Source organism: Mirounga leonina, unplaced genomic scaffold (assembly GCF_011800145.1).
Source record: "Mirounga leonina isolate KUSES-001 unplaced genomic scaffold, KU_Mleo_1.0 Mir_53, whole genome shotgun sequence".
Lineage (NCBI taxonomy): Eukaryota > Metazoa > Chordata > Mammalia > Carnivora > Phocidae > Mirounga > Mirounga leonina.
This window is the reverse complement of record NW_023270807.1, coordinates 64,767,531-64,794,781: the sequence shown is the minus strand read 5'-3', so window position 1 is coordinate 64,794,781 and position 27,251 is coordinate 64,767,531. Positions and strand designations below refer to the sequence as shown.

The 27,251-nt window shown below is 37.9% G+C and overlaps 1 protein-coding gene across 3 annotated transcripts in view; it reads left to right on the top strand.

Annotated features, from left to right (window-relative positions):
* SESN1 (sestrin 1) overlaps nucleotides 1–27,251 on the top strand; it is a 114,499-nt gene that overhangs the window by 67,920 nt on the left and 19,328 nt on the right. The window contains exon 1 of one of the 3 annotated variants that reach the window (XM_034991762.1): nucleotides 25,034–25,268. The exons of the other annotated variants lie outside the window; for them this stretch is intronic. Within the exon in view, the coding sequence (XP_034847653.1) occupies nucleotides 25,167–25,268 (102 nt within the window). The 5' untranslated portion in view covers nucleotides 25,034–25,166. Of the gene's footprint in view, nucleotides 1–25,033; nucleotides 25,269–27,251 lie in introns of those variants that run through there. 3 annotated transcript variants of the gene reach the window in all.

Sequence of the window (27,251 nt, the reverse complement as noted above, 5' to 3'; positions counted from 1 at the left end):
CCCACTCCCCCTGCTTGTGTTCCCTCTCTCGCTGTTTCTCTCTCTGTCAAATAAATAAATAAAATCTTTAAAAAAAGAAAAAATAAAACAAGTGAACTTAAAATTTGGCTTTCATTTTGTCTGTATTTTTTAGGATTTAATTAGATTAGCTTGTCAGTGACAGAAAACCCAATACAAGATTTCTTATACAGGACAATTTCTTTCTCTGTCTGATTTAGAAGCTCCATATAATCATCAGGTACCCAAAGTTGTCCTATATTTTTTCAACAGCCTCAAGATGAGGCGTTAGTCTCTTAAGACTGATGTCCAAGATGGCTGTTCCAGCTCTGGAATCACATCCACATTTTAGACAGAGAAAGAATTTACTAGGAGAATGATCATATGCTTCCTCATTTTAGTGACATTTACTGTGCATACTCCATTTCCTTTTATAATCGCACTAGCCAAAGCTTACTAACTTGGTCACACCTAGCCACAAGGAAAACTGGATAATATATCTTTATTCTAAGTGGCAGTGTGCCCAGCTAAAGATTTAGGGTTTTAACTATGGAAGAAGCAGAGAACAGACTCTAGGGACAACTAGTCTTCTCTAGCACATTGACCAATGGCTTTTCTTGGAAAAATATCAATAATAAAAAGTAGCCAAAGAATTGTTAGAGAAGATTTTCAATGTTGTATTATTTTTAAAATATATCTTCTACTTAATATAAAAAATCATTGAGGCTAGGTTGTGCTTGACATTAAAAATATTTGTAGATACATAGTAAATATTATAATTAGAAGAACTATCACATACAAATACTAAATTTTCAAAATTACATTGATACCTAATAATTTTTTTCCTAAATGCACATTGTTCAAGTCCAAAACACCAAAGGAGGAGTAAAATTTGAGTTTTTTACAAATGCTATATGCTAAATAGTTGTTTAATTTATATTCCAAGTATGACATGGCTGCTTGTTCAGTGTACTGTAGCTCTTACTGTGTAGCTCCCACAGCTAATATTTAGTGATCATTTACTGTTTACTGACCAGTTGTAGGCACTGTCCTTGATTTCATGTAATCCTGTGGCCTTCTAAGGTTGCTATATTATCATTCCCATTGTACAGGTGAGGACATCAAGGCTTACAAGATTTAATTTTCCTTGGACCCCAGGATTATTGGACTCTAATGACAATGACTGTAGTCATTATGCTTTAATACTTTTTCTTTATAAACTTTTAATAGTATAGTCTGAGTGCCATCTTGTATTTTCATAGGAACGCAGCTGGAGTCAATTGTGAGAGACCATGCTTACTAAATGCTTGTTTATTTATTAGGAGTCTTTCTCCTGTCCAGATGGCAACCTGATAATATGAAGGTGCCAAAATATTGGCACTGTCAATATTGTAAATTACTTACTTCCAGCAGTTTTCATATATTTTTTAAAGATTTTATTTATTTATTTATTTGAGAGAAGAGAGAGCACGTATGCATGAGTGGGGGGGTAGGGAACAGAGGGAGAGGGATAAACAGACTCTGTGTTGAGCGTGGAGCCCAGTATGGGGCTTGATCCCACGACTCTGGGATCATGACGTGAGCCAAAATCAAGAGTTGGACAATTAACCTACTGAGCCACCTAGGTGCCCCAACTAGCAGTTTTCATATTCTCACATTTTGTTCTTACAGCAAATCCATGAAGTAAGTATCTCTCATTTTACAAATGCAAATTCTAAGGCACAAGAAGATACAATAATGTGCAAGGGTTTGGATCTAGATTTTTCATTTTAAGTTCAGATTCTTTTCATTTAATTATGCTGCTTTAAGCTCAAGAGGTAATTACAGAGGGACATTTTGGAATAAAAACAAATGGAGGCTTCTGTCCACAAGTGAACAGTTACAAATAAAAGTAACTTCAGTATCCTGTCCATAAGCCTCTCCATCGAAACCATCTTTGAGGGGCACTTGGGTGGTGCAGTCAATTGAGTGTCCGACTCTTGGTTTCAGCTCTGGTCGTGATCTCGGGATCCTGAGATCGAGCCCCTGGTCGGGCTCCATGCTCAGTGCAGAATCTGCTTGGGTTTCTCTCTCCTTCTCACTCTTCCTTACCCCCATACAAGCTAGCTCACTTGCGCTTGCTCTCTCTCTCAAATAAATAAATCTTTAAAAAAAAAAACAAACACCTTTGCCTGCTATTTGTTTAGGTATAAAATAGAAAGAAGCAAAAGGCTTCTTGAGAATCTGCCTTCTTCAATTTACTGAATTTGTCTACTGCATTCCATTTCTACCTTCATCACTCTGGTTTATACCCCAGTTACCTCTTAACTAGACCATTGCCCTATCTTAAACATAGTCTACCTGCCTTTAGCTTCTCCTCACAACTCAGACCATCTTGGCATTTTTTCCTAATCTTCTCAAATCAGAGCTCAATAACCTCATCTCCCTGCTTGAAACATTTTTTATGATCCTTTGACTTCTTCCCTTCTGAATTCATAGCCCTGCTTATACCTGTAACATAACTCCAATGTGTGTATTTATTGGGTTATAAGGCCCCTTAGGGCTGGAATTTTGTTTTCTTTCATCTTTGAATGCTTTGAAATATTTTGTGTGGATTCTTGCAAAGCACTGTGCTCCCTATAGATTGGGAAATGAAATGTTATCAAATGTTTCATTGTTAAATGAGAATTATTAAATTCTTTGATCTCTTTAAGGCCAAAATGTGGTTTTCAAAAAAATTATAGGCTGTTATCCTTGAGCAATGGTTATAGAAAGTTTATCTTCTTCCTACCTTTGCCATGACCCTAATCCAACTCTCCCCTCCATTAAGGGCCTTGGGTAGATAGAAGAAAAGGCTTAAAATATCTCTTTCACTGAGATTGAGGCTATCTTCCAAATTACATTCTTCCTTATTTTAGCATGCCTAAATATGTATCTGTCTTCTCACCTATTCATATAATTTTAGGAAAAGTAACCCCTAAATCTGTTTCCTGATCTTATACCCCTCCTTAAGTCCTCTGATTTACCCAAAGGGATTCAGTGCTGGAAAAGATGGGCCATTTCTTATCCCTGGAGTTTTTGGTTTAATAAAGGAGACTGGCTGGCCCATTAAGACTTGCAGTGCAGTGCAGAGAGAGAAGTGCTATAAGAGGGGAAGTATACAAGGGGGTATCTAACCCACGGAGAGGGGTCAGCACGGGCTTCTCCAAGGCAGTGACTTCTAACTTCAGACTGAAGGTGAGATGTGGGCCAGGAGCAGAGGGGACAGACTTCTAGTCAGAGGAAGAGCATGTACACCAGTCCAAGAATGATCCCTTTGGGTGACCGTGAAGTTAGGTAAACTCATGAGGCTGAAGAGGAAGGAGAGCGGTTAGTCTCACTGCCTCTTCCTTAGATGTACAGTTTCCTCTGCCTGCATTCATCTTGCACGCTTGTGAAAGTCACTGCTTTCACCACTTTATGCCACCACTCAGAAATCTTTTAGGGCTCCATTATTGCCTCCTACCTGGTCCAGTCTCCTCTGTCCCTGGCTTTCTAGGCTCCTGCAACTGACCCTAACCTGTTTCCCACTGTTTACTAACTTACATCCACCTGCCAGAGCCCAGACAGTCTCCCTACAGACTCTTGAGGTCACCCAGCTTGTTTTCTCATCTGTTACACTCCCCTCTACCTGTTTTTAAAGCCTTTACTGTAGTTAATACTCCTGGATATTGCAGTTTGTGACATGTAATTTAATGCATAATTACATATTGTCCAGTATTGTCTTCTGTTTCTGAGTCTTTTATCATCAACTGGATTGTAAGTTCCCTGAGGGCTGGCTGTGAAGCTGCATTTCACTTCATTTTCTTTTATTTTTAATAACATTACTCAAATAATCATATATGGAATATCTATGTGAAAATACACTATGCTGAAATCAATAGCATCTTCATGCAGAAAGATTAGAGAATTGCATTCAAATTAGTGGTGTGGGATAGTTTGAGCAAAGTGGGCTAAATTTTAGGGTTCTCCTGACAATTTTAAGACTCCCCTGAGAACTCCTGACAGTTTGTAAAACAGCATGATTTTGTTCTCATTTTACAACCAGTGAAGGTAAATTTGAAAGTATGCTAGGGGCACCTGGGCGGTACAGTCGGTTAAGCCTCCGACTCTTGATTTCGGTTCAGGTCATGATCTCAGGGTCGTGAGAGGGAGCCCTGCGTTGGATCCATGCTCAGCATGGAGTCTGCTTGTCCTTCTCCCTCTGCTCCTCCCCCCCAACCCCTGCTCTCTCTCTCCTTCTCTCTCTCTCTCAAATAAATAAATAAAATCTAAAAAAAAAAGTATGCTAGATGAATGTAAAACTTTAACAACACATATGTATATGCTTTCTGAATTTGAAAATTAAAGAAGTTTAAAAAGATAGTAAATTAAAACATTACTGGCTTTGGTAAACACTAAATATTTAAATTACATGTACTCTTCAGTTTTCAATATATTTTCAGTTACATCACTGTCATGGGAAAATAATCATTAAGAATTTTTAAAAGCATGCATAAGGGAGCATCTGTCTTCCATGGTCAGACACTGGCAACGCCCATGCTCGTTCAACTGGAAGTTTCCAGAACTATATATCTATTTCCCCTCTCTATAAATCTTCATCAGGCCTCCTCTACAGAAACTATTTATTTTTTAAATGTCTGGGAGAAACTTCATCAGAGCCCCTTTCTCAGCTGTGAGGACTGTGGACAAGAAAACTTTTCCTCCTGATGGTCTCAGCCCCAACTTGTCCCAAAGTTCCAGCAGTCTTCCTGGGTCCTGAGCAACAAAGCTCATGTTCTCATTCTGGGCAATGCACTGGCAATGCACTGAAGTCCTGAAGCTGCATTTGTAACTGTTGAGAGATGGAAAGGAAAGAGCACTGGGCCTGAAGTCACACAGACTTGGTCTTAACTCATAGCTCTGCCACTTTTCAGTTGCATGACAGGTTTCTTCTTGGGTAATACAGGAATAATGAGATGTGTACCTCACAAGGTTGCTGGGAGAAATGGCACAAGTCACTCTGTGAAATTTGTGGACTATAAAACTATTACACATTTTACTTTTTGTTTCACCGTTCCTATGTAGAGTCACATTCGTTACATAACATGAGATTTTGTGGTTCTTTCCAAGACCTTAGGATCTTGAGAATTTCAGACATATATTTTTCCTCTGTGACTTAACTTCTTTCTTTTTTTTCCTCTCCAAGCTTAGATTTTATTTTTTTAATTTTATTTTATTATGTTAATCACCATACATTACATCATTAGTTTTTGATGTAGTGTTCCATGATTCATTGTTTGCGTATAACACCCAGTGCTCCATTCAATACGTGCCCTCTTTAATACCCATCACCAAGCTAACCAATCCCCCCACACCCCTTCCATCTAGAACCCTCAGTTTGTTGGAAATCGGAGGGGGAAACTTACTTCTTGCTAATCCAGGTCCTGGTTATTTTTGTTCTTTTCTGTTTTACCTATTTCTACCTACCCTATCCTCAAACTCATGGATGAAATCATTTTAGGTAGCTAAGAAAAGAATATTATGAGACATGAACAAAAGTTTAGTTGCCTCATCTATTGATACACTAAATCTCCCACTGTATCCCACCACCTTGTACTCTGCATGCATAAGAATGCATTACTAGCAGTCTATATCTTTACATAAATGCTCTGGACATAGAGCACTGTTCGTGCATCTGTGGACATTCATAGTCCTAAGTAGTTTTCTGATATCCTTGCTTCTCCAGAACCCATTCTTCTTCTTCTTGATTTTTATAACTCTCATTAGACCACATTCTCAGATCAGGGGGGCCCTAGCAATGACTTCCTGTCAGGTACTAAAGCGTAGATTCTGAGGTTTCCAGAACTAGGCATCTTGCTCATGCTAACACAGGACCAAAGAATGGAGAATCAGAGGAAGCAGACATTCTAGTCTAATTCACAAGTGTCAGGAAAAGCTATGGCCAAGTTAAAAGGCCATTTTATTACTGTTTACCTGCTACTTGTACTGGGGCAGGGTGGGAGGGAAGGGCGAGGGGGTCCAACATTCTGAGGTGGTTACTTTAATATCTAAGAACATGTGTTATCTGTCAGTCTTTGTATCTAAGAACATTACCAAGGGGTTGAAGAAGCTCAGCAAAATAGATTAATTGAATACAAATTTATATAGGAAAATAATGAACATTTCCTTTCTTAACTAAGAAAAACAGAGTAGATAGATTTGCTTGTTTATTGGGGAAAGTTTGGATTGGGGGGAAAGAAGGTGGTAGAAAGGTGGCAACATTTTAAAGTCAGTATTGATGGCATCTTTGGCAATAATTTGTGCTCAAGAAAAAGATTTAATAAAGCAAAATCATCCCTGCCACTCATAAGAATTGTTCTGAATAATAAAACTGCTATGAACTAAGTGCACTTAGCCTGGAGGCCACCTTTTTGGTGCAATTACTGTATTTTAAGCCATGGTTTCCATTGTTGCTAATAGCATCTTTAGTTATCAGTGGCGAGGAAAAAGTCTTTCTAGGACACAGAGCGCTATAATCCTTAGAAATAGTAGCTCTCTGAAATTCCTTGTAGAATTTAGGACCTTTTTTGCTACTTTAGTTCCCCCATTTACTGCTTACATTATTGCAAATGTTCTATAGTAAACAATTTTCTTAAGAAGAGAGGGTAGAAAAGTATTTTGAAATCATCATCTTTATACACTCTCTGTTTCAGAATAGGTATGAAACTGTAAGAATTTTAGACTATTATCAAGTGAACAACTTAGAATCTAAATCTACATGAGATAGTTAAAATGTAAGGTAATCTTCAAACTCAGTTCAAAGATACCTTTTCTAATGTCACCGATACACACCATTGTGCAATTTCATTAACACTTTTCATTTCTTCAGCTGCAGATTTTTTGGAATATTTCTGGAGTTATTTTTTGATACAAATAACCATGGTTTAGGAGGCTTTTTAAAAGGATATCCTTGCTTGAGCCCCGCATTGGGCTCCGCACTCAGCCTACTTGTCCCTCTCCCTATGCTCCTCCTCTCTTTCTCTCTCTCTCAAATAAATAAATATATATATATTTTAAAAAATAATAAAAGGATCTCCTTGTCCAACACACTGCTTCCATGGACTGTTGTTTTGGTTTTGTTTTTGTTTTCTGTGCAAAGTCCTGGGATTGGGGGAATCATTTTTAAGTAGTGGATTCTCTGTTTCTATGGTATATGCTGCCCAGTGTTCCATGTGGCATCAAAAATTAATACTGCTTTTAAGAAATGCCTTTTTATGACCTAAGGATACTATAAGTAAAACCATATTGTTTAACCCTGTTTTACTCCAGTATTTGCCTGCTCGAATCTCTGGAAGAAAGACCACTTTACTTTTTGTTATACAGTGTTAATGTAGTAGAAAATGCTCAGAGTCCTTAATTTAACATGTGTATCTGGCAGTGTATGAGCAGACTTTAGGATCAGATCTGGTCCCTAGAACAGAAAAGCAAAATTGGCCCTGTTAGAGTTATTCTCTACCCACCCCCAAAAGTTAGCTGTACATGGAATTTTTAATCATTATAGCAAGAGGATAAATACAGTAGAATGTAAGAAAGTAAATACCACCCACCCATAATCCCATTCCCTGAAGAGAAATAGTTTATCGGTTTGATTTTCAGATGTAATAAAATTTATACAGTCTATTACATGTTAAACCTAAAGCTGTAAAACTTCTAGAAGAAAACAGGAAAAAAATCTTTGTGACCTTGGGGCAGGCAAAGTCTTCTTAGAATATACAAGCATAAAACATTAGAGGAAAAAAATGATAAATTGGATTACATCAGAATTAAAAAGTTTAAAACTTATGATCTTCAAAAGACACCATTAGGAAAATGAAATGACAAGACATAGACTGGGAGAAAATATTCACAACCACATATATCAAACAACTTGTATTCAAAATGTATAAATAACAATTACAACTCAGTAACAAGACAACACAATTTTTAAAAATGGACAAATGATTTGAATTGACACTTCACAAACAATACATAAATGACCAATAAGCACGTTGAAGTGTGATCAACAGCAATAGTTATCCAAGATATGCAAGTTAAATCCACAATGAGGTATTACTACACAAGGGCTTCTTAACCTTGGCACTTAACATTTTGGGCCAGATAATTCTCTGTTATGAGGGACTGCCCTATGTGTTGTAGGATATTTGGTAGCATCCCTGGCCTCCACCAGCTAAATGCCAGTGGCAACCCAACTACCCACCAGTTGTGAAAATCAAAAATGTATCCTGACGTCAAATGTTTCCTAGGGGGCAAAATCATCCCAGATAAGAACCACTGCACTACACCATTAGATTGATTAAAATAATATTGATCATCCTAAGTGTTGATGAAGGTGTATAGCTACCGGAACTCTCATACATTGCTGGTAGTAATGTAAAAATGGTACAACCACAGTGGAAAGTGGTTTGGCAGTTACTTAAAAAGCTAAACCTATAACTGTTATAGGAACCAGCCATTTCTCTCCAAGCCAAGAGATATAAAAGCATATGTTCACACAAAGCTATTCAAAATCCTTAGAGAATGTACTATTCTGCATAGGTAAGAATTTTACCCATGGAATGAAAATCTCAAGTGCAAAGAACCTTTTCTTTATTGGCTACATAGTATTTTTCACACTTCCTTCTAGGATTATTAGGCTTTTTCCTGAAACGAAGTTCCTTCAGTGAAGATCTATTGGTGGTGAACTTACTTTGTATCTCTTAAAATGTGTTTCTTGCATTCACTTTCTTGAAAGACAGTTTGATATGTTAATACAATTTAAGAGTGGCCATTTTCTCTCTCAGTGCTTTGAAGATATTATTCTGTGGTCCTCTGACTTCCGTTATTAAAAAATAGACTGTCGGGCGCCTGGGTGGCTCAGATGGTTAAGCGTCTGCCTTCGGCTCAGGTCATGATCCCAGGGTCCTGGGATCGAGTCCCGCATCGGGCTCCCTGCTCCTTGGGAGCCTGCTTCTCCCTCTGCCTCTCTCTCTCTCTCTCTCTCTGTCTCTCATGAATAAATAAATAAAATCTTTAAAAAAAAAAAATAGACTGTCAGGGGTGTCTAAGTGGCTTAGTCGGGTAAGTGGCTTACTCTTGATTTCAGCTCAGGTCATGATCTCAAGGTCCTGGGATGGGCCTTGTTGGGCTCCATTGCTAAGCAGGGAGTCTGTCCGAGGATTCTCTCTATCCCTCTCCCCCTTCTCTCTCTCTCTCTAAAATAAATAAATAAATCTTTAAAAAAATAGACTATCAGTTTAATTTTTCCTTTGTCGGTAATCTGGCTTTTCTCTTGGATAACCTTTAAGATCTTCCCTTTTCCTTGGAATTTTTCAGTTTTACTATATGTCAAGACATGAATTTCCTTTCAGTTATTCTGCATGGGATTCATTGTACTTCCTGGAAAAAAATGAGGACAGGTATCTTAAATCCTCCACCAAGAACAAAAGTTGAAACAGGCAAATTTTCTATCTCCTTTCGTAGATGGGCTAGTTTTCCTAGTTCATGTGTCCATTGATAGTATAGCACCTTGGGGTTTGGCTTTATGATCAGGTCTTGGTTTACCCCCCAGTTTCTCAAGTCCTAGGCTTTGTCTTCTCTTCCCCCATGCTGTTGCTCTAGGTTACTGGGGATCCATAACTACCAACCTCAGTAATTATTACCTCTTTGGATTCCTACTGATGATCATTTTTTACTTCTGAGGATTTCTGTTACTTTGCCAGTTCGGCCATACATTTTACAACCAACTAATTAGGTGGTTTGTCCAACATGAGTAAGAATCACTCTGATGGAGGTTAATAATTACCCTAATCTGTCAGAGAGTGGTGCTATCAGGGGTCCTTAGGGCCTAGGACTAAGTATCCTTGTAGTAAATGGCCTCCCTGCTATTGTGTTGTCCAAGTTCTTATTTCTGCTTTTTAGAATTTTTCTGAATCCTCCCTTGTCATTAAATGGCTGACCATCATACTTTCTCTGCTATCAATTTAAACAGTAGTCCCTACTCCCTTCTAAATGGACTTATAAACTAGATAAATAAATTTGTTATATTTTGCACAAAGTAAAAGTAAATTGTCTCTAAGAGAGGTGGGCCAAAGGTTTTCCTTTGAGTATAGTACATATTCTTTGATATATAACTCTGTGGCATCTATTTTATGTTGTGTTTTTTGGGTTTTGTTTTATCTTGTTTTGTTTTGCTTGTTCTAGATTCTGTTCTTTTTTTTTTTTTTTAAGATTTTATTTATTTATTTGACAGAGAGAGACACAGCGAGAGAGGGAGCACAAGCAGGGGGAGTGGGAGAGGGAGAAGCAGGCTTCCCACGGAGCGGAGAGCCCGATGCGGGGCTCGATCCCAGGACCCTGGGATCATGACCTGAGCCGAAGGCAGACGCTTAATGACTGAGCCACCCAGGCGCCCCCCTAGATTCTGTTCTTTTTTTTTTTTTTTTTTTTTTTTAAGATTTTTTATTTATTTGACAGAGAGCACCACAAGCAGAGGGAGAGAGAGGGAGAAGCAGGCTCCTTGCTCAGGCTTAAGAACAGAAAGATTCTGTTCTTAAGATTGACCCAAAAAAGTCAATTTAGGTATAATGAGGTATTACTATACCAATAGTCTGTAATAATCAGCTATTTTGGCCAAATTTTCAAATGTGGGAGGAAACATCTCAAGCTATATGAGAGAGAGAGAGAGAGAGAGAGTGTGTGTGTGTGTGTATGTGTAAAAAAGCATTGGATTTAATCCTACCAAATAAATCACTCTGAATTCTTTCTTTTTTTTTTTTTTGAGTAGGCAATACCATATTTAGCCACTAAGAAAAAACTGAAGTATTTTCTAATGTTTTAAGTCTATTAAAGTGACTTTATTTCTTTTTTACTTGAAAAAGTTTTTTTTATCTTTTTATTTAAATTCCAGTTAATAAAATGACTGTATGCCAATTTATCTTCAATTATATTTTCATTTTTTCCTTTTACATAAAATGTTACATTTTGTTTATGCTAAAAGATAATTTTACTCATTTAACTATTTTGATGATGTCTTAGTTAGACTCAAGCCTATGGCTTTCTCTTTGGGGTCCTATGTACAAATCCTATAATATAATGAAAATGTATTTTTAAATATTTTTGCCATGTGCTAATACTTATAATTTCAAACACTTCCACTCCCCAAATTCTTGCGTCTAAAACAGAATGTACTCTCAACATAGCCCAAAAGGGACATATAAAAACTCTGAGGTTGTACTTTAAAACTGTGAACACAACATAAGTACATCCACAAATAGTAATTATTAACTGTATCCAAAATATAGTGCATGGTATTTTCGAGATTAAAAGACAGTATTAGTATGGTAAACTGTAAAGTGGTAGAAGATCTTCCTCATTCAGCATGACAAAATTTCCAAAATTTTGTGAAGGTGAAATTTTAGAAGACCTCTGAAGGAAGTTATAATAATATATTGTTAGTGAAACCATGAGGGAAGAATGTTTTCAAGTGTCAGGGAGAAATGAATAAAGGTTCAGAGAGGGACCAAAAGTAGGTAAATGGAATAAAGGAAACTGGGATCAGATTTAAATGTATAAGAAAGGCAATAGCCAGGGAGAAGGGATATTGAGAGATGTTATGGAGCATTTTCTGTTTTGGCAGTAGGCTCAGTGGGGAGCCAGTTCAGATTTCCTGGAGAGGAATGATGTTCTAATGATTTTGGGGGTGGGGGGCACAGAGGATGGGGTGAACAGTCAGTCATAGAGAAGAGACTGCATGGAAAATAGTGCAGGGTAAGATAGGAAGGGATGAAGAGAACAGTTTATGGTCCCTTGGCCTCTTTCCTGATGAATGCACAATCACTGGAATGTTAACAGTGGAAAGAGAACTAAAACATGATCAGGCAGCATCATGGTATAGTAAAAGAACATGCCTTTGGAGGCAGACAGGCTTAAGTTCTAACCTTAAGCTGCTTGCTTGCTATGGGACCTTGGGTTAGATACTTAACCTGTCTCTCAGTTTCCCATTTCTTCTTTTTTTTTTTTTTTAAGATTTTATTTATTTGTCAGAGAGAGAGAGCACAAGCAGGGCAAGTGGCAGGCAGAGGGAGAGGGAGAAGCAGTCTCCCCGCAGAGCACGGGAAGCCCGATGTGGGACTCGATCCCAGGACCCGAGGATCATACCCGAGCCGAGGGCAGTCACTTAACCAACTGAGCCACCCAGGTGCCCAGTTTCCCATTTCTAAAATGAAAAGAGCATCTATCTAAAGGGTTATTATGAGGGTTAAATGAGTTAAATATTAAATGTAAGTTAAAGTACATATAAAATGCTTTAGAAGAGTACCTGATACATACTAGCAACAATATGTTACCTATTATATTAATATTATCAAATCTGAAGCCATGAAGTATAGTGTCTGTCTGCTTCCAAAATCAAATCTGAGACTAAAAATCTGAGTTTGGGTTTTAAAGCTCCTCATCAATTGGCACAAAATTACCTAACTGCTACAATAACTATCAAATGTTCACCGTAACACAGAATCCTGCTTTCCAAGCCCTTTGTACCTCTTTGCGTTTGGTTTAAGACATCTTCAGTCCAGGTGCCCCTTTAGGAGCAAAAAGACTATAATGGGTGGATCACTATAGGAAATCATAAAAAGAAAGAGGGAGGAAAAAGGAAGATGTGGATATTGTTCTCAAAGACAGACCGGGGTGGGGGGGGGGCGGGGGGGAACTTGTCTCGTAGTAGATGCTTAATTAATATTGGTTGAAAGAATGTTGAAATAATATAGAGGTTCATGAATTTAACAGAAACATATACAACCAGTCCCTGGTGTATAGATATATGAGTGTTAAGTAATTGATAAAACCTTCAGTAAGATACTAAAGATATTAAGATTTAAGTGCCCAAGGAAAATATGAGTTTGATGTAAAGCGTGTCTTTCCCAAATTATGTATTGGAACTCCTTTTTCTTGATTCAACACAGCTTAGTTATCTGTGATAGTTGAGGATAGAGGAAAAGGATAAAGTGAGGGTTATCACCAATAAATAAAATCTGGAGCTAGTCTCCAAATACTATTTAATTTCCCTCTACCCACCTTCCTTGGGGTGTATAGAATATAATGAACTATTGAGGGGAAATACACATACATTTTGGACAGCATCCTACAGTATTAGTAGTAAATCTCCTATGTTTTATAGTACAGGAAATAATTGATATGATAAGTCAAGCTGGTCTACTTAAAATAATTCTTTTTAGGGAACTAAAACCAGCAAATGGTTAAGCAGTACTTGAAGAAAAAACAAAAGGTGGTTCTTGAAGATTTTTAGAGAAAATATCAGTAACTGCTTTAGAATACTTTATAAATTTGGCAAGCCAAAAGCAAAATGAAGAAAACTATCAAGTATCGTTTCACAGTGTTTATATGTCTCCATTGCAAGTAACACTCTGTCAGTTTGAACAAATACTGAGGTTTGCACTAAATATTACAATGGTGAAATCTGTAGCTCTTGAAAATCCTTTCTAAATCCTCAGAAAATTTTCTTCTCAAAGAAGGATATGTATTGAGTAATAAAGAGGAAAAATTGCATAGAATAGCACTGTGTAGTCTGTATAGTTTCCTGGCTTGCTTTGAAGGTTATATTTGTATGTGACTGTTTTTACTCATATTTTTGGATTTGGACTATAACATTTCATTGTTGCCACCCCCCCCCCCCAAGGAATTTTGGAAATTGAGTATTAGGGAATTTAAAAAGAGAAGAATCTTTTCTTACAGATATTCCCACTCTTAACCTCTATCCACAAACAAGAAAGAAAATTCTATTTTATTACAATTACACTAATATTTTAAAGTGACTTTAATGTACAGAAGTATCTGGCACAGTAAGGATGAAAGCAAAATTATTGCTATGTTATTAAAATCTGATTTTTTTTTAAGGATTGGTGAAGAGATTTTATCTTTTTTACTTTTAACTCAGGACAGTATATCCTGTTTTATAATGTGCTCTGCTCTGACACTATATAATTTTTAAAAAAAAAAACATTGACGGTTGGACCTCATTGGTATCTGGAATGGCTGAGTCCTTACCTGTTTGCTTTGTGGTTGGCTGAAAGCTGTTGCTAAGCTTGTTTTTTTGTTCTTAGAAAATGTTAAAAGTTGAGTGTGACCTACTTGAACTGCATCCTGCTTTTTGACTTTGCTTTGCTCTTTTTCCTGATCCACATACTTTTTTATGATATCTTTTGAAGTTTAGATATTTTTCAAACTCCCAATTTGTAAATTTACTGTGTAGTATTTTAGGGTTTTATGGTTTTAATTGTATACTTGTGCAAATTAAAGTACTGTGGTTTAATTTTTTAAATCTCGTTGGATACTTTTTGAAAGTTGAAATTTCTGACAGAAAAAAAGTTATAATTGTAGAGAACAAATGTATTCTTTAAGAACCTACCTATTTTAAACAAAAGATTATTTGGATATCAGTAATATCTTCATTGTTACTAAAAACAATCTCAAAGTACTATGTTGTACCTTTACTAAAAAATTTAGGTCAAATTTTTGTGATTTAGGATAAAAGCTCTTATTGATCATGCTGGCATGTGTGTCACTGAAGGATAAGATTGACTTTATTCACGTTTTCTGGAGAAGGGCTAGAAGGATTGATAATCCTTTCAGTTATAGACCAGATCCAGGACAGGCTAAATGAAAGTTCTGTTGGAAGGCAAGTTTGGTTTGTAATTCAGTAGACTGTCATAAACCATTGTGATTCTAAGAGCCTTTTCTCTTTAAGGCTCTATTTAACATTGATGGGAATGAGACTTTGAACTTAAGCTCACACACACACACCCTCTCCCCCATTGCATTCAGCTGGAACCAGCAGAAATCCTTTTATCATTCTCTGAACCTTAAAGCCTGACCCAAGCCTTGTGTGGATAATGTAGGGAGCTGTAGACTAGCATGGATCCTCCAAACCCACTACGAGTTCTAGAGTGCAGATCAGGAGATGTGGGGTATATAAGGCAGTGATATTCAAATGTGTTACTAATTTTTTTGTCAGCACAGTCTTTAGTCAAACAGTATTACCAGAATTCTGATGCAATATCTAAAACTGTCATTTTATTAATGATGTCTTTAAGTTTAAATAAATAATTTATCAAGTCAGTGTGAACAATGAGGCTATGTTTTAAACAAATTTGAAATTAAGGGGTTATGGTTTATGGATTATGACTGCACTATTATTTCTGTATTTTCTTATATGCATAATATCCAGGAAATCTGGATTCACACAGCAAAGTACCCACATGCTGTAGCAGTCCACTCACTGCTATAGTTTTACTCCAGTAGGTGCAGAGAGCCATGAATTTTTTTAAAGGCTAGAACGCACTAACTATACCCTTCCTAATCACTGACAAATTTACAAAAATGTTCAAACATGTGCTCACAGAGATAGTGAAAGAAGCTTTATTTAATCCAGGAACTGAATTACTAGTGGCAACAAATTATTATTATGGTGGTTTCCAATGCATAATGTTGATATACATTAGTAGGTTGCCTTGACAAAGAAAGCTTAAATCTAATATTTCATAATGACTGTAAAGTACTTGTAAGGAATGGATCCTAAGAAATACAAACCACTGGTAATGGAACAAGCCTGGTGCAGGAGGAGGTTAGATTCTGGTTAGTTTAACACTCTTGATAAAATCAGGAATTATATTAACAGACAACTTTAGAGCTGAAATAAAGTTTGCGAGAATATGAAGTTTACCAGCCCTTCATTTTAAATTTGAGGGGGCTAGGGGCACCTGGTGGCTCAGTTGTTAAGCGTCTGCCTTTGGCTCAGGTCATGATCCCAGGGTCCTGGGATCTAGCCCCGCATCGGGCTCCCTGCTCAGCGGGGAGCCTGCTTCTCCCTCTCCAGCTCTCCCTGCTTGTGTTCCCTCTCTTGCTGTCTCTCTCTCTCAAATAAACAAATAAAATCTTAAAAAAAATTTTTTTTGAAGGGGCTAAAACTGGAAGGGCCGTTAAGAGATTTACAGACTGGGTTTCTGCTTTTTGTTTGTCTGTTTCAGAATTGGGCAGTAAACTAGATGACTCCCCATTTAATGCTCCCTAACAGAATCCCAAGCTATCTGCCAATCTGTGTGACTTATGTGAGAGGTGTAAGTCTAAATAAAATAGACACCCAAACTCAAATTAAGATATTTCTGCTTGTTCATAGGATATAAGAAATTAAATGCATATAATTTGGCATTTAGTAAATATCTATAAATAATAATTGAATGCTAAGTACTTACATAATATTAAGATTTCTGTTAATTGGTAATATAGCATTGACATCTGTATATAAACCTATGCCAAAATGTATTTTTAAAATTAGAGTTATAACAAATTAAGAAAGAATACTACCTTCTCCAATTTGTAATATCTGAATAAAATCCTGTTTTAGAATTTCTCAATCAGTTGCCAAAAATTAGGAAAACCAGATTTTCTCTTACTACAAATGAAATGATCTTGAATTCTGTTCAAGTTTAAGCTCATGTAAAAAACATAATTTTAAAGTGGACTTATCTCTTTTTTTGAGTATTTTTAGCTAACTAGAAAGATAGTAGTGATAAGTAAAGATAAACATTTCCATTGAACTACAATGCCCTGAATGTATATGTACTGTATGGACAAAGGGGAAAATGGCCCGCAGAGGTACAGTGAGGATTTTGGAGGGCAGAAGAACAGATGGGAAGGTTCAGTGAATGGCATTTTATTTCTAAGAAGCTTAATAACATGCAAGTAGTCTCTAGATGTAGCCTTATACTTTGTGACCAGGGTAGGTTCTACAACTTAATACCCTCTTGGAAAAGTAGAGATCTCAGAAGGAGGCAAAGAAAGAAGGTAATTTATAGGATTAAAGGACCTACAACTAAAGATTCTCATAGAGGAACTGAGTGGGGATTCTTTGAGCTGTGTAAGAAAAACATATTGTAAATCTCTATTCACTACATAGTAGTAATAATCATGTGGTGGGGTGGGAATGGATAAGGGAGGTCAGCATAGTTATGAATAAAAAAATAACTTGATTAAAAGATTTTAGGGGTGCCTGGCTGGCTCAGTCGGTAGAGCATCCAACTCTTGATCTCGGGATTGTGAGGTCAAGCCCCATATTAGGTGTAGAGATTACTAAAAATAAATAAATAAAAGAACTTAAAAAAATTATAGATTACATATTAAAACCAGTTCTTGCCTTGTGCTCACAAACAGAAGTACTTTGAGAATTTAAAAAATATATTTTTTTCAGGGGCACCTGGGTGGCTCAGTCGATAAGTGTCTGCCTTTGGCTCAGGTCATGATCCCAGGGTCCTGGGATCGAGCCCCCAACTGGGCTCCCTGCTCAGCGGAGAGCCTGCTTCTCCCTCTCCCACTCCCCCCTGCTTGTGTTCCCTCTCTCGCTGTGTCTCTCTCTGTCAGATAAATAAATAAAAATCTTTAAAAAAAATAATAAAATAAAAATAAATAATATATTTTTTCATCTATGTTTTTAGAGTTGAAATCCAGCTCCTCAAAAAGTATTTTAAAAATTATGCAATACAGTAGTATATGTGCATAGTCTGAGAAATACTTTCTACTTGAATATGTCATATATTTAGTACCTTTGGTGACTTTCTTTTGAGTTTGTATCACTTTTTCTCCTTCTTTAAAACTTCAGTAGCTCCTAAGTACATATGTGATAAAGTCCTAACTCTCAATTGCCCACCACTCACCTTTTACCTGAACCTCAACCTATTCCTTAAACCGATCGTTATTTAACTCAACAATAATGCTGAAAAGTAAGTCACCTCTAAAAATTGTAGCATTTTTTAATGAGTTCTCCCATTTAATTTTGAGATTTCAACAGACACTTTATTTCCTGTCATTTCACCTTAGGCCTAAAGATGTTGAAAGCCAGACTTGGTTACAGAATGTTCATGAATCTTGTCAAACAATGATATGTGTACAAGCAGTGTCTGACTTGTAAGTACCTGCCTGACTTAACAAGTGAGCTATATATACCATTGCCTGAACCTATACAGCTATCTTTGTAGTGCGAGGAGAGCAAGCAAAGAAAAATCAAAGAAGCTTGGGAGTATCTGTGGGTTCCCAAGGAGAGAGACTCTGAAAAACAGAAGTTGCTTTAGCACAGCTGAACCCAAGGACAAGCTGATTCCCAAGCAGAGCCTACCTGCCTGTGTAGTAGACCTGAAACCTCCAAAAATGTTTGTCTAGATGGCCCAAATCTTTCATAAACTGAATATTGAACTTGAAATTCATTATTAAGCTTTCACTTAAGCTTTTTTTTTAATAGAAATTATCTCTGTGGAGTTCATTCAGTACATATTTATTGAGGGTCTACTATGTGTGAAGCACTTGGGCATTGCAAATACAGCAATGAACAACAACAACAAAAAAAACAAACATTCTGATTTTATGAAGTTTATATTCTACTGAGTCAGACTAAATAAATAAATTAGTATGAGATATCAGTATCTCATACAATAAACAGTGTGAACTGTTTTAAGAAGCCTTTCTTCCTAGCACTTAACCAGTTATTCTAAGAGGAATAGGGGTAGGTAGTATGAGTACCTTTTAGTAGACTCAGGTGGAGTCTTCAGGTAGATTCAGGTAAGTTCTATAGTGGAGGAGCTTTAGGTACCATAAGGTTACCAAAGGCCTGGGAAAAGACACTAAGAGGAGTGACAGGGATAGAGAAGTAGAGGAGAGAAGTTCTCAAAGACCAAGATCACTCATTCCATGATTTCTTTCTTTTGGAAAAAAAAAACCACCACCACCAGATCTCATCCTGAGTGTAAGAAAGGGAGATAGATTTTTTTTCCTTCCCTTTTGTCCTCAGAATCAAGAACTAAGACTAATACATAGTTATCAAAATTTATAAAATACTCATTAAAAGAAGCAACCCAACTTCTGCTGCTCTGGATTCAGACAGACCTGGGTTCTAATCCCTGATGGCAATTTACTACTTTTATAATCTTGAACAAGTTACCCACACTTTATAAGTTTCTGTTTTGTAAATTTGGAAATAGAAATAATTATCTTCCTTATATATGTCAGTTGCTTTAGTGTCTGATAGATAGAAGTTGGTAAGTTACTAGTCTTATTAGCCTGGAAAACCTGACCACAATTTAACATGCTTATTCTTTGGGGAAAGTGTTTTTCTAATTTAAAACCACTGACATTGTTTGGAATATTGTTTAGTTACAAATATGGGTGATGGCCTATGAGTTTCTAAAACCCTATGCAGAGATTTAAAACTGCATTTCTTTTTTTTTTTTTTTATTCTTATGTTAATCCCCTTACATTACAACATTAGTTTTAGATGAAGTGTTCCATGATTCATTGTTTGTGCACAACACCCAGTGCTCCATGCAGAATGTGCCCTCCTAAATACCCACCACCAGGCTAACCCATCCTCCCACCCCCCTCCCCTCTAGAACCCTGTTTGTTTTTCAGAGTCCATCGTCTCTCATGGTTCGTCTACCCCTCCGATTTCCCCTGCTTCATTCTTCCCCTCCCGCTACCTTCTTCTTCTTCTTCTTCTTCTTCTTCTTTTTTTTTTCTTAACATATATTGCATTATTTGTTTCAGAGGTACAGATCTGAGATTCAACAGTCTTGCACAATTCACAGCGCTTACCAGAGCACATACACTCCCCAGTGTCTATCACCCAGTCCCCCCATCCCTCCCACCCCACCCCCCCACTCCAACAACACTCAGTTTGTTTCCTGCGATTAAGAATTCCTCATATCAGTGAGATCATATGATACATGTCTTTCTCTGTTTGACTTATTTCACTCAACATAATACCCTCCAGTTCCATCCACGTCGTTGCAAATGGCAAGATCTCATTCCTTTTGATGGCTGCATAATATTCCATTGTATAGATATACCACATCTTCTTTATCCAGTCATCTGTCGATGGACATCTTGGCTCTTTCCACAGTTTGGCTATTGTGGACATTGCTGCTATAAACATCGGGGTGCACGTACCCCTTCGGATCCCTACTTTTGTATCTTTGGGGTAAATACCCAGTAGTGCAATTGCTGGATCATATGGTAGCTCTATTTTCAACTTTTTGAGGAACCTCCATACAGTTTTCCAGAGTGGCTGCACCAGCTTGCATTCCCACCAACAGTGTAGGAGGGTTCCCCTTTCTCCGCATCCCCGCCAACATCTGTCGTTTCCTGACTTGTTAATTTTAGCCATTCTGACTGGTGTGAGGTGGTATCTCATTGAGGTTTTGATTTGGATTTCCCTGATGCCGAGCGATATTGAGCACTTTTTCATGTGTCTGTTGGCCATTTGGATGTCTTCTTTGGAAAAATGTCTGTTCATGTCTTCTGCCCATTTCTTGATTGGATTCTTTGTTCTTTGGGTGTTGAGTTTGATGAGTTCTTTATAGATTTTGGATACTAGCCCTTTATCTGATATGTCATTTGCAAATATCTTCTCCCATTCTGTCGGTTGTCTTTTGGTTTTGTTAACTGTTTCCTTTGCTTTGCAAAAGCTTTTTATCTTGATGAAGTCCCAATAGTTCATTTTTGCCCTTGCTTCCCTTGCCTTTGGCGATGTTTCTAGGAAGAAGTTGCTTCGGCTGAGGTCAAAGAGGTTGTTGCCTGTGTTCTCCTTTAGGATTTTGATGGACTCCTGTCTCACATTGAGGTCTTTCAACCATTTGGAGTCTATTTTTGTGTGTGGTGTAAGGAAGTGGTCCAGTTTCATTCTTCTGCATGTGTCTATCCAATTTTCCCAACACCATTTGTTGAAGAGACTGTCTTTGTTCCATTGGACATTCTTTCCTGCTTTGTCGAAGATTAGTTGACCATAGAGTTGAGGGTCCATTTCTGGGCTCTCTATTCTGTTCCATTGATCTATGTGTCTGTAAAACTGCATTTCTAAAAGAAGAAATCCCAAAGGAGAAAATGAGAGCAAAGATTTGTCGACAGTCTTGCTCCTTTATAAGTGATAAAATTCTAAAAATTAAATTGAAGAAGTGAGAAAAGTAGAGGACAAATAAGAGAACAATGTAAAATTAAAGTTCAGTGCTAAAAGGATCTCACTGTACTCAAAACATTATGTTGAAAGGAAAAAAGTGCTTAGCAGACAAGCTATATATATAAAAACAGGAAGATATGAACTGGAGGAGAAAAATCTTGACAAAATTAGTAAGCAGAAGTAATCTTATAAACCAGCATTCATTCTACATAAAATGTTTTAAATGATAATAGGACATTTTTCAAGAATGTTTTAAGCTCACTCTTAACGGCATTCTTTGGTTTAATGGCTGAAACCACTGCTATGTGTGTTTTCTAACCAATTATTAAATATAATTCCTATTCTAATGAATAGATCTACAAATCTGTAGTACTTTAACATAATTCCTTTGGTTAATGGGAAAATTTAAGGTTTAATAAGTGGTCCATGAAAGTGTGATTAGGCCTTTTGGATTGGTAAGTATTCATTCTACTAAAATACATCTATTCTTTTCCATGAATTAACTATTTTTAAAAGTCTAATGGATGTAGGAAAGCCAGTTGGTCAGGAGAGCAGCTAATTTGAGATTTATTTCCTCAATTTCAAAAACAAGAGTATGAGGCATGATTTCCTTTCTCAAGAAATGTATTATGTTAGAGAGACAAAATCCACCTTCATCCCTACCCTTTGCTTCATTCCTGTTGTTCTTCAGACCCATAATATTGCCTTGCCGAAATTGCCTCAGCAGCCTTGCTAACTCATCTCCCTGCCTCCAAGTTTGCCCCTTGCAATATAGTTTTCTAAACCTTGCTGAAATGTAAATCTGATGTTTTTCTACTGTTTAAAACTTACAATAACTCCACAGTAGTCTTAAGAATGAAATTTACATTATTTAATGAAGCTTGAATAAGGTCCCTCCTTACTGTTGATCTTTTACATGAACTCTATCACTGTCCATACCCACCCCCCTTCCAGACCAAATAAATTTCCTTTATTCAGCTTCCCTGTTTGGGCCACTCTTACTCTTTCCTGCCTCTGGGCCTTTGCACATGCTGGTTCCTTTGCTTAGAACTCTGTCTCTACTCTCAAGCCTTCTTCCCTCTTGTGCCTCCCTCCCCCCAGACTTTCTTGTCAAGGCTTCTCCACTAATCCTCTAAGCCCCAACTCAGATGTTCTTCCTTCAGGAAGCCTGTATTACACCACAGTTTCAAGTCCAGACTCTCAAATACATCATAGTTCTCAGCTCAGATAAAGTCATTTGACACCACTCTGCTTTTACATAGGTATGTCAGCTCTGTTCTTGAGAAAATTAAGAGTTGAGACCATTACTGATAATGACATGCAAAAACCTCACTTGATACTGCTGAGTAAGTCTACCAAAACATTTTTAGAGGAAAGGAAATATTTCAGAATTACTATTACTTCTTGGATTAATCAGGATTCTTCATAGAAGAAATAAAATGTTGAAATGTTTAAGTAGCAGATTTAACTGCTGGCCTATAATGATAACCTGTTATAAATATCAAAAGCCTAGTCCTTTCCAATTACTGTTCTGTGCTCAGGATTTCATTTTTTTAGCAGGTGTTTATTGCATGCCATGACACGCCTAGCACTGGGGGTTCATTAGAAGCACCTTCAGGACATCTGGCCTACTCAAGAAGTGAAATCTATTACCAACTTTTTATTGAATGATTTGAAACAAAACATTTCCAGAAGTGAAATCTACACAATGATATTTGCAGGTTAATACATTGGTTGGAATTCTTGGTTACTGTAGATTTATTTGGAGGCAACCCTTTTAAGTTGGAGAATAAAGTAATTCACCATAATGCTCTATTGTAAAGGGCAGAAATTAGTACTCTTTGAAGAACTTAAGTCAGTCTTTATAGAGACCATAAAGGAATCTTGACGTTTAATGACTTAAAGGTCCTCAGTAAACCACTGAATTAGAATATGAGTTAAAATTATTTTTCGTTTTATGTAAGGCAGCATCAAAATAAATAATTAAAACTGAAATTTTCTGGGGAAAAAAAGTAATCCTAATTGCAGTTTCCGATACAATTTTACTGTATGCTTCTTCAATATTTATCAAGCTCTAAGGATCAAACCCTACTATAGTTTGCAGTTTTGATTTGCATTTAATTTTTTTAAAGATTTTATTTATTTATTTATTTATTTGAGAGAGAGAATGAGAGACAGCACAAGAGGGAAGAGGGTTAGAGGGAGAAGCAGACCCCCCGCTGAGCAGGGAGCCCGATGCGGGACTCGATCCCGGGACTCCAGGATCATGACCTGAGCCGAAGGCAGTCGCTTAACCAACTGAGCCACCCAGGCGCCCTGCATTTAATTATTTTAAACCATTTTTGGGTTAGCTAAATGCATGCATTTCCCTTGCCTCTCATTAAAAAATAGAAAGTTAAGCATTTTCCATTTTGCAAATGACATAATTTTAATGTCACAAACAAGGTTATGCCCTAGTAGACAACTAACCCCACAGAAAATAAAAATCACAGCTCTACTCTTACAGAAGCAGAGTCATCATTTTCACATACTTCTTTCATTATCTAGCAGTATGGCTCACAACATCATATATCAAGTCCAATACCTTGTTTCCAAGGTATTCATCTACAACCAGTTTATCTTGGAGGGTATTGCTGCAAATTGGATGATTTACTGGATTTATTTTTGCTGCTTGTTTGTGACTGAGTGGGCATTTGATTACACTGTTTGCTTTTGTGACTGTGCTCATAGGGAGAGAGCTTGGAAGCCTCTGTAGCCTTTTCTTTTATGTTAATATTAACCCAAAATTGCTTTTCTTGACCAGTAAAAAAATTTTTGCATGCTTTAGCAATTTGTAAAAGCAGTGTATGAGAACATACAGCATTTATCTTTTTATCTGGAGAAGATAAAAAATAATCATTTTAACCTGCTTTTAAAATATGACATTTTAAGAGCTATAAGAGTAACATATTCTTCTCTGAGACATTGTATCCTCACTTCTAAGACTGAAACTTATTTGCATTTAGGAGTCCTGGTTCTGTGTCTGTCAGTTTTTATAGATTTAAACTCTGCTTGTTTCCTTCTGTCAGAATGTTCCAACTTTTTTTTCCTAACCTGAACATGTAAGCTTTTGAAAACACAAGAGCAGACATGCAAAAAGAGATCTTACTTAGAAGTTGATTTTTTTAAAAAGTTAATGAAGACATGTAAGGAAATAGTGTTAACACAGGACTTGAGAGATTCGCGTTCCAGATTCAACAATGTCAGTTATTTATGCTCCTTTATAACCTATATTTTCTGAAGTTCATCAGATTCCAGAGAAATTCTTTCTTTAGAACCCAGGGCAATTATGAGAGCACATTAGAAATTTTAAAGCCTTCGAATATACTCGCGAAGAAAAAGGAAATTCAGAGATAGCTACCAAGGCTTATTTTCCATGTAGGAAGAGTGATATTATTGTTTGTACATAGCTTACCAAAACTAATTTTATATTGAATATAGACCACAGTCCGTACTTGCTCCAACATTCTGGGCCCATTCAGCGTTGTTTGGGCATTATGGGAAAGGACGAGAGGGATTTCAATAGTTTATAAAATGTAAAGCGAATTTGGTTCTTCTTGGTGGTGTCAGGGTCAGCACAGAGGTTGGTTGCTCTTTCGTTCAAGGTAAATGAATCCGAGCGGGTGGAAGGAGGGTAGGCTCTCGACTGCTGATGCCGGGGGCAGGGGCACATTTGCCTTTCACTGACGCCTAAGGGCTTGCGCCGCACCTTCCAGCCATAGTGCCAGCCGAACGAACCCGTTCCCGACCTAAGAATCAGCTTCTGGGGGAGCTCGGACGCTCGAGGTTGTTTTTCGCTGCGCCGCTTCAGACCGCCCATCACCGCCCCTCACCGTCCGCCCCACCGCGTCAAGGGGGCGGGACTCCGTGGCGTCGCGGGCCGGCATTGGCGCATGCGGCCGCCGTGCGGGCGGGGTGACGGCGGGGGCGGGGCCGCGCGGCTTGTTTGTCCGCGCCGCACCATCGCCGCGGTCCGCGCTGACTGAGGCGCTGCAGCCTGGAACCTGGCCGTCGGTTCAGCGCTCGCCTTCTCGGCACCGCCGCGGTTCTTCTGCACGCCCGCAGCGGTCCCCGCGCCGACATGCGCCTGGCCACCACAGCGAACGAGGCGTACACGGCCTCGCTGGCCGTCCCGGAGCTGTTGGGCTGCAAGCAGTGCGGCGGGGGCCGCGGCCAGGACGAGGTACCCGGGCGAGGGGCCGGGCGGGCGGGTACCGGGCAGAGCTGCCTGGGCTGCGCTGAGGTCGCGACGCCTCCCCGCCTTCGTACCTAACAGCTGCGGAGAACGCTCCTCGGGGAGGGTGCTCCTGGAGCAACCGCCCGGCCGGCCGCCCTGCCCGGCGGGGGCGTCTCGGGCTGGCCCGCGCCCCACAGGTGAAGGGGCGGCCTGTGGTGGGTGGAGAGACGATTTCCATCGTGAGCCGGCCCTGGACAGAAATTGCTGAGGCTGGCAGAGACAGCTGCCTTGGTCATTTAAATGGAAGTCTCCAAAACGTAAATAACGTTGTCTCTGTACAAGTCTCCACAAGTCAGAACCGAACAAAGCTCTAGTCTGACGGTAGAACAGCCTGTGGATTTTTTTTCCCTTCAGCGTCTTGTCAAAACAGATTATCAGTGACCCCCCGCTCCCTTTGCCTCCTACTTAAAAAAAGAAAAAAATACATTTGAGTCAGTTAAAAGATAATGTTGCCTGGAATACGTATGTTCTGCCAGCTCTATGACGTTAGGCAGTGTTCACCCTTGTTTATGAACCATCCCTTTTGTGTCTGAAATGGCCTTCAGAAAGCTGTTTAATCGTAACATTTTGTATTTTTCCTAAGTGGTTGTAAATAGGGCCCCATCTGAAAGTTACTAATAAACCTAACTAAAATTTGAACCTTTAAAAAAGACTCTTAATTCAAAAGCTGACAAGGAGAAAGTAGAGAAATAGTAATTAAAATTTGAATTGAAATCAGAATGCTGTGTTGCCTTATTTCAAGAAATCTAAATAGGAAGTAATTTCTCTGCAGCATTGCCCACTTAAATGACTCAGTTTTAGTATTTATATTTTTTGTAGATGGAGTCTACATTGTGAATGTACTACATATATTCATATAACTTTAAATGAAGACACCTTCCTGTGAGGGTTGTAGAACAAACTTTTCTAGCTTTTAACATTCATAGATACATAATACGCTCCTACTTGTTTACAGATAATATAACAACCAAAAAAAAATTGTTATAACTGTTCTTTGGAAACTTTATCAGAGAGAGAAAACTGTGTGAAAGTGTTGAAATAGCATTTACGGTTTCTGTTTGCAGGCCATAACAGATCTTTTCTCATTTTGAGTAGAAGCGATCCCCAGTCATCGTGCTTGAATAGATCTGTTATTTCTGGTGGCATTTGTGTGCAGAATCCTCGTTCTGTCCCAGATCTAGAATCTCTAAATATAGCCATGTAAACTGGAAGATAAAGAGATACATTTTAGCTTGCACAGTGCTTATGGGATTGTGTTTAGGAAGCTAGGAAGCGGCTGTAGAGTTGTATTTTATTTTTAACACATCCAGCATGTGAGAAAATAAGTTAGGAAGTAGTGCTTTATAGGAAAACTTCACTTTACAAAAGAATAACATGACTCTTTCAAATAGCAAGCTTCCATAGTGCTTTAAAATGAAACACTTTTCAGGGATGGAACTCCTGACTAAAGTATAGAATACACATATGGCTAAGTCAGCCTTACAAATCTAGTAATTTGAAGTCCGTGGGTTATTTTTTAGAATGTATTTCACAGAAGACTGGATACTGGAAAATGAGGTACCTGAACTTTCAATATTTCTAAGTTCCCAAGTAGAGTTAATGACAATTTTAAAAGAAGCACCAGTACATTTTTTATAGCAGGATTTTTTTTTTTTTTTTTTTACAACACTTCTGCATCTCTTCATTTCTATTTAAAATTTTTGAATGTCAGAAGGCTAGGACCCATCTATAAGCAGTGATTCTCCTGAAGAAGGGTGAGTGGAGTGGCAGCTCTCACATGTCACACAATTTATTGTTGCCTGGTTGAAGTGTGTTTCAGAAAGCACATACTGCTTTTGTAATTTTTAAAATCAAAATATCAGTACTGTGGTCATTGGTATAAAACATCTAGACAGTTTTTTAGAAGTACCCCAAGTGCAGTGAGAAAAA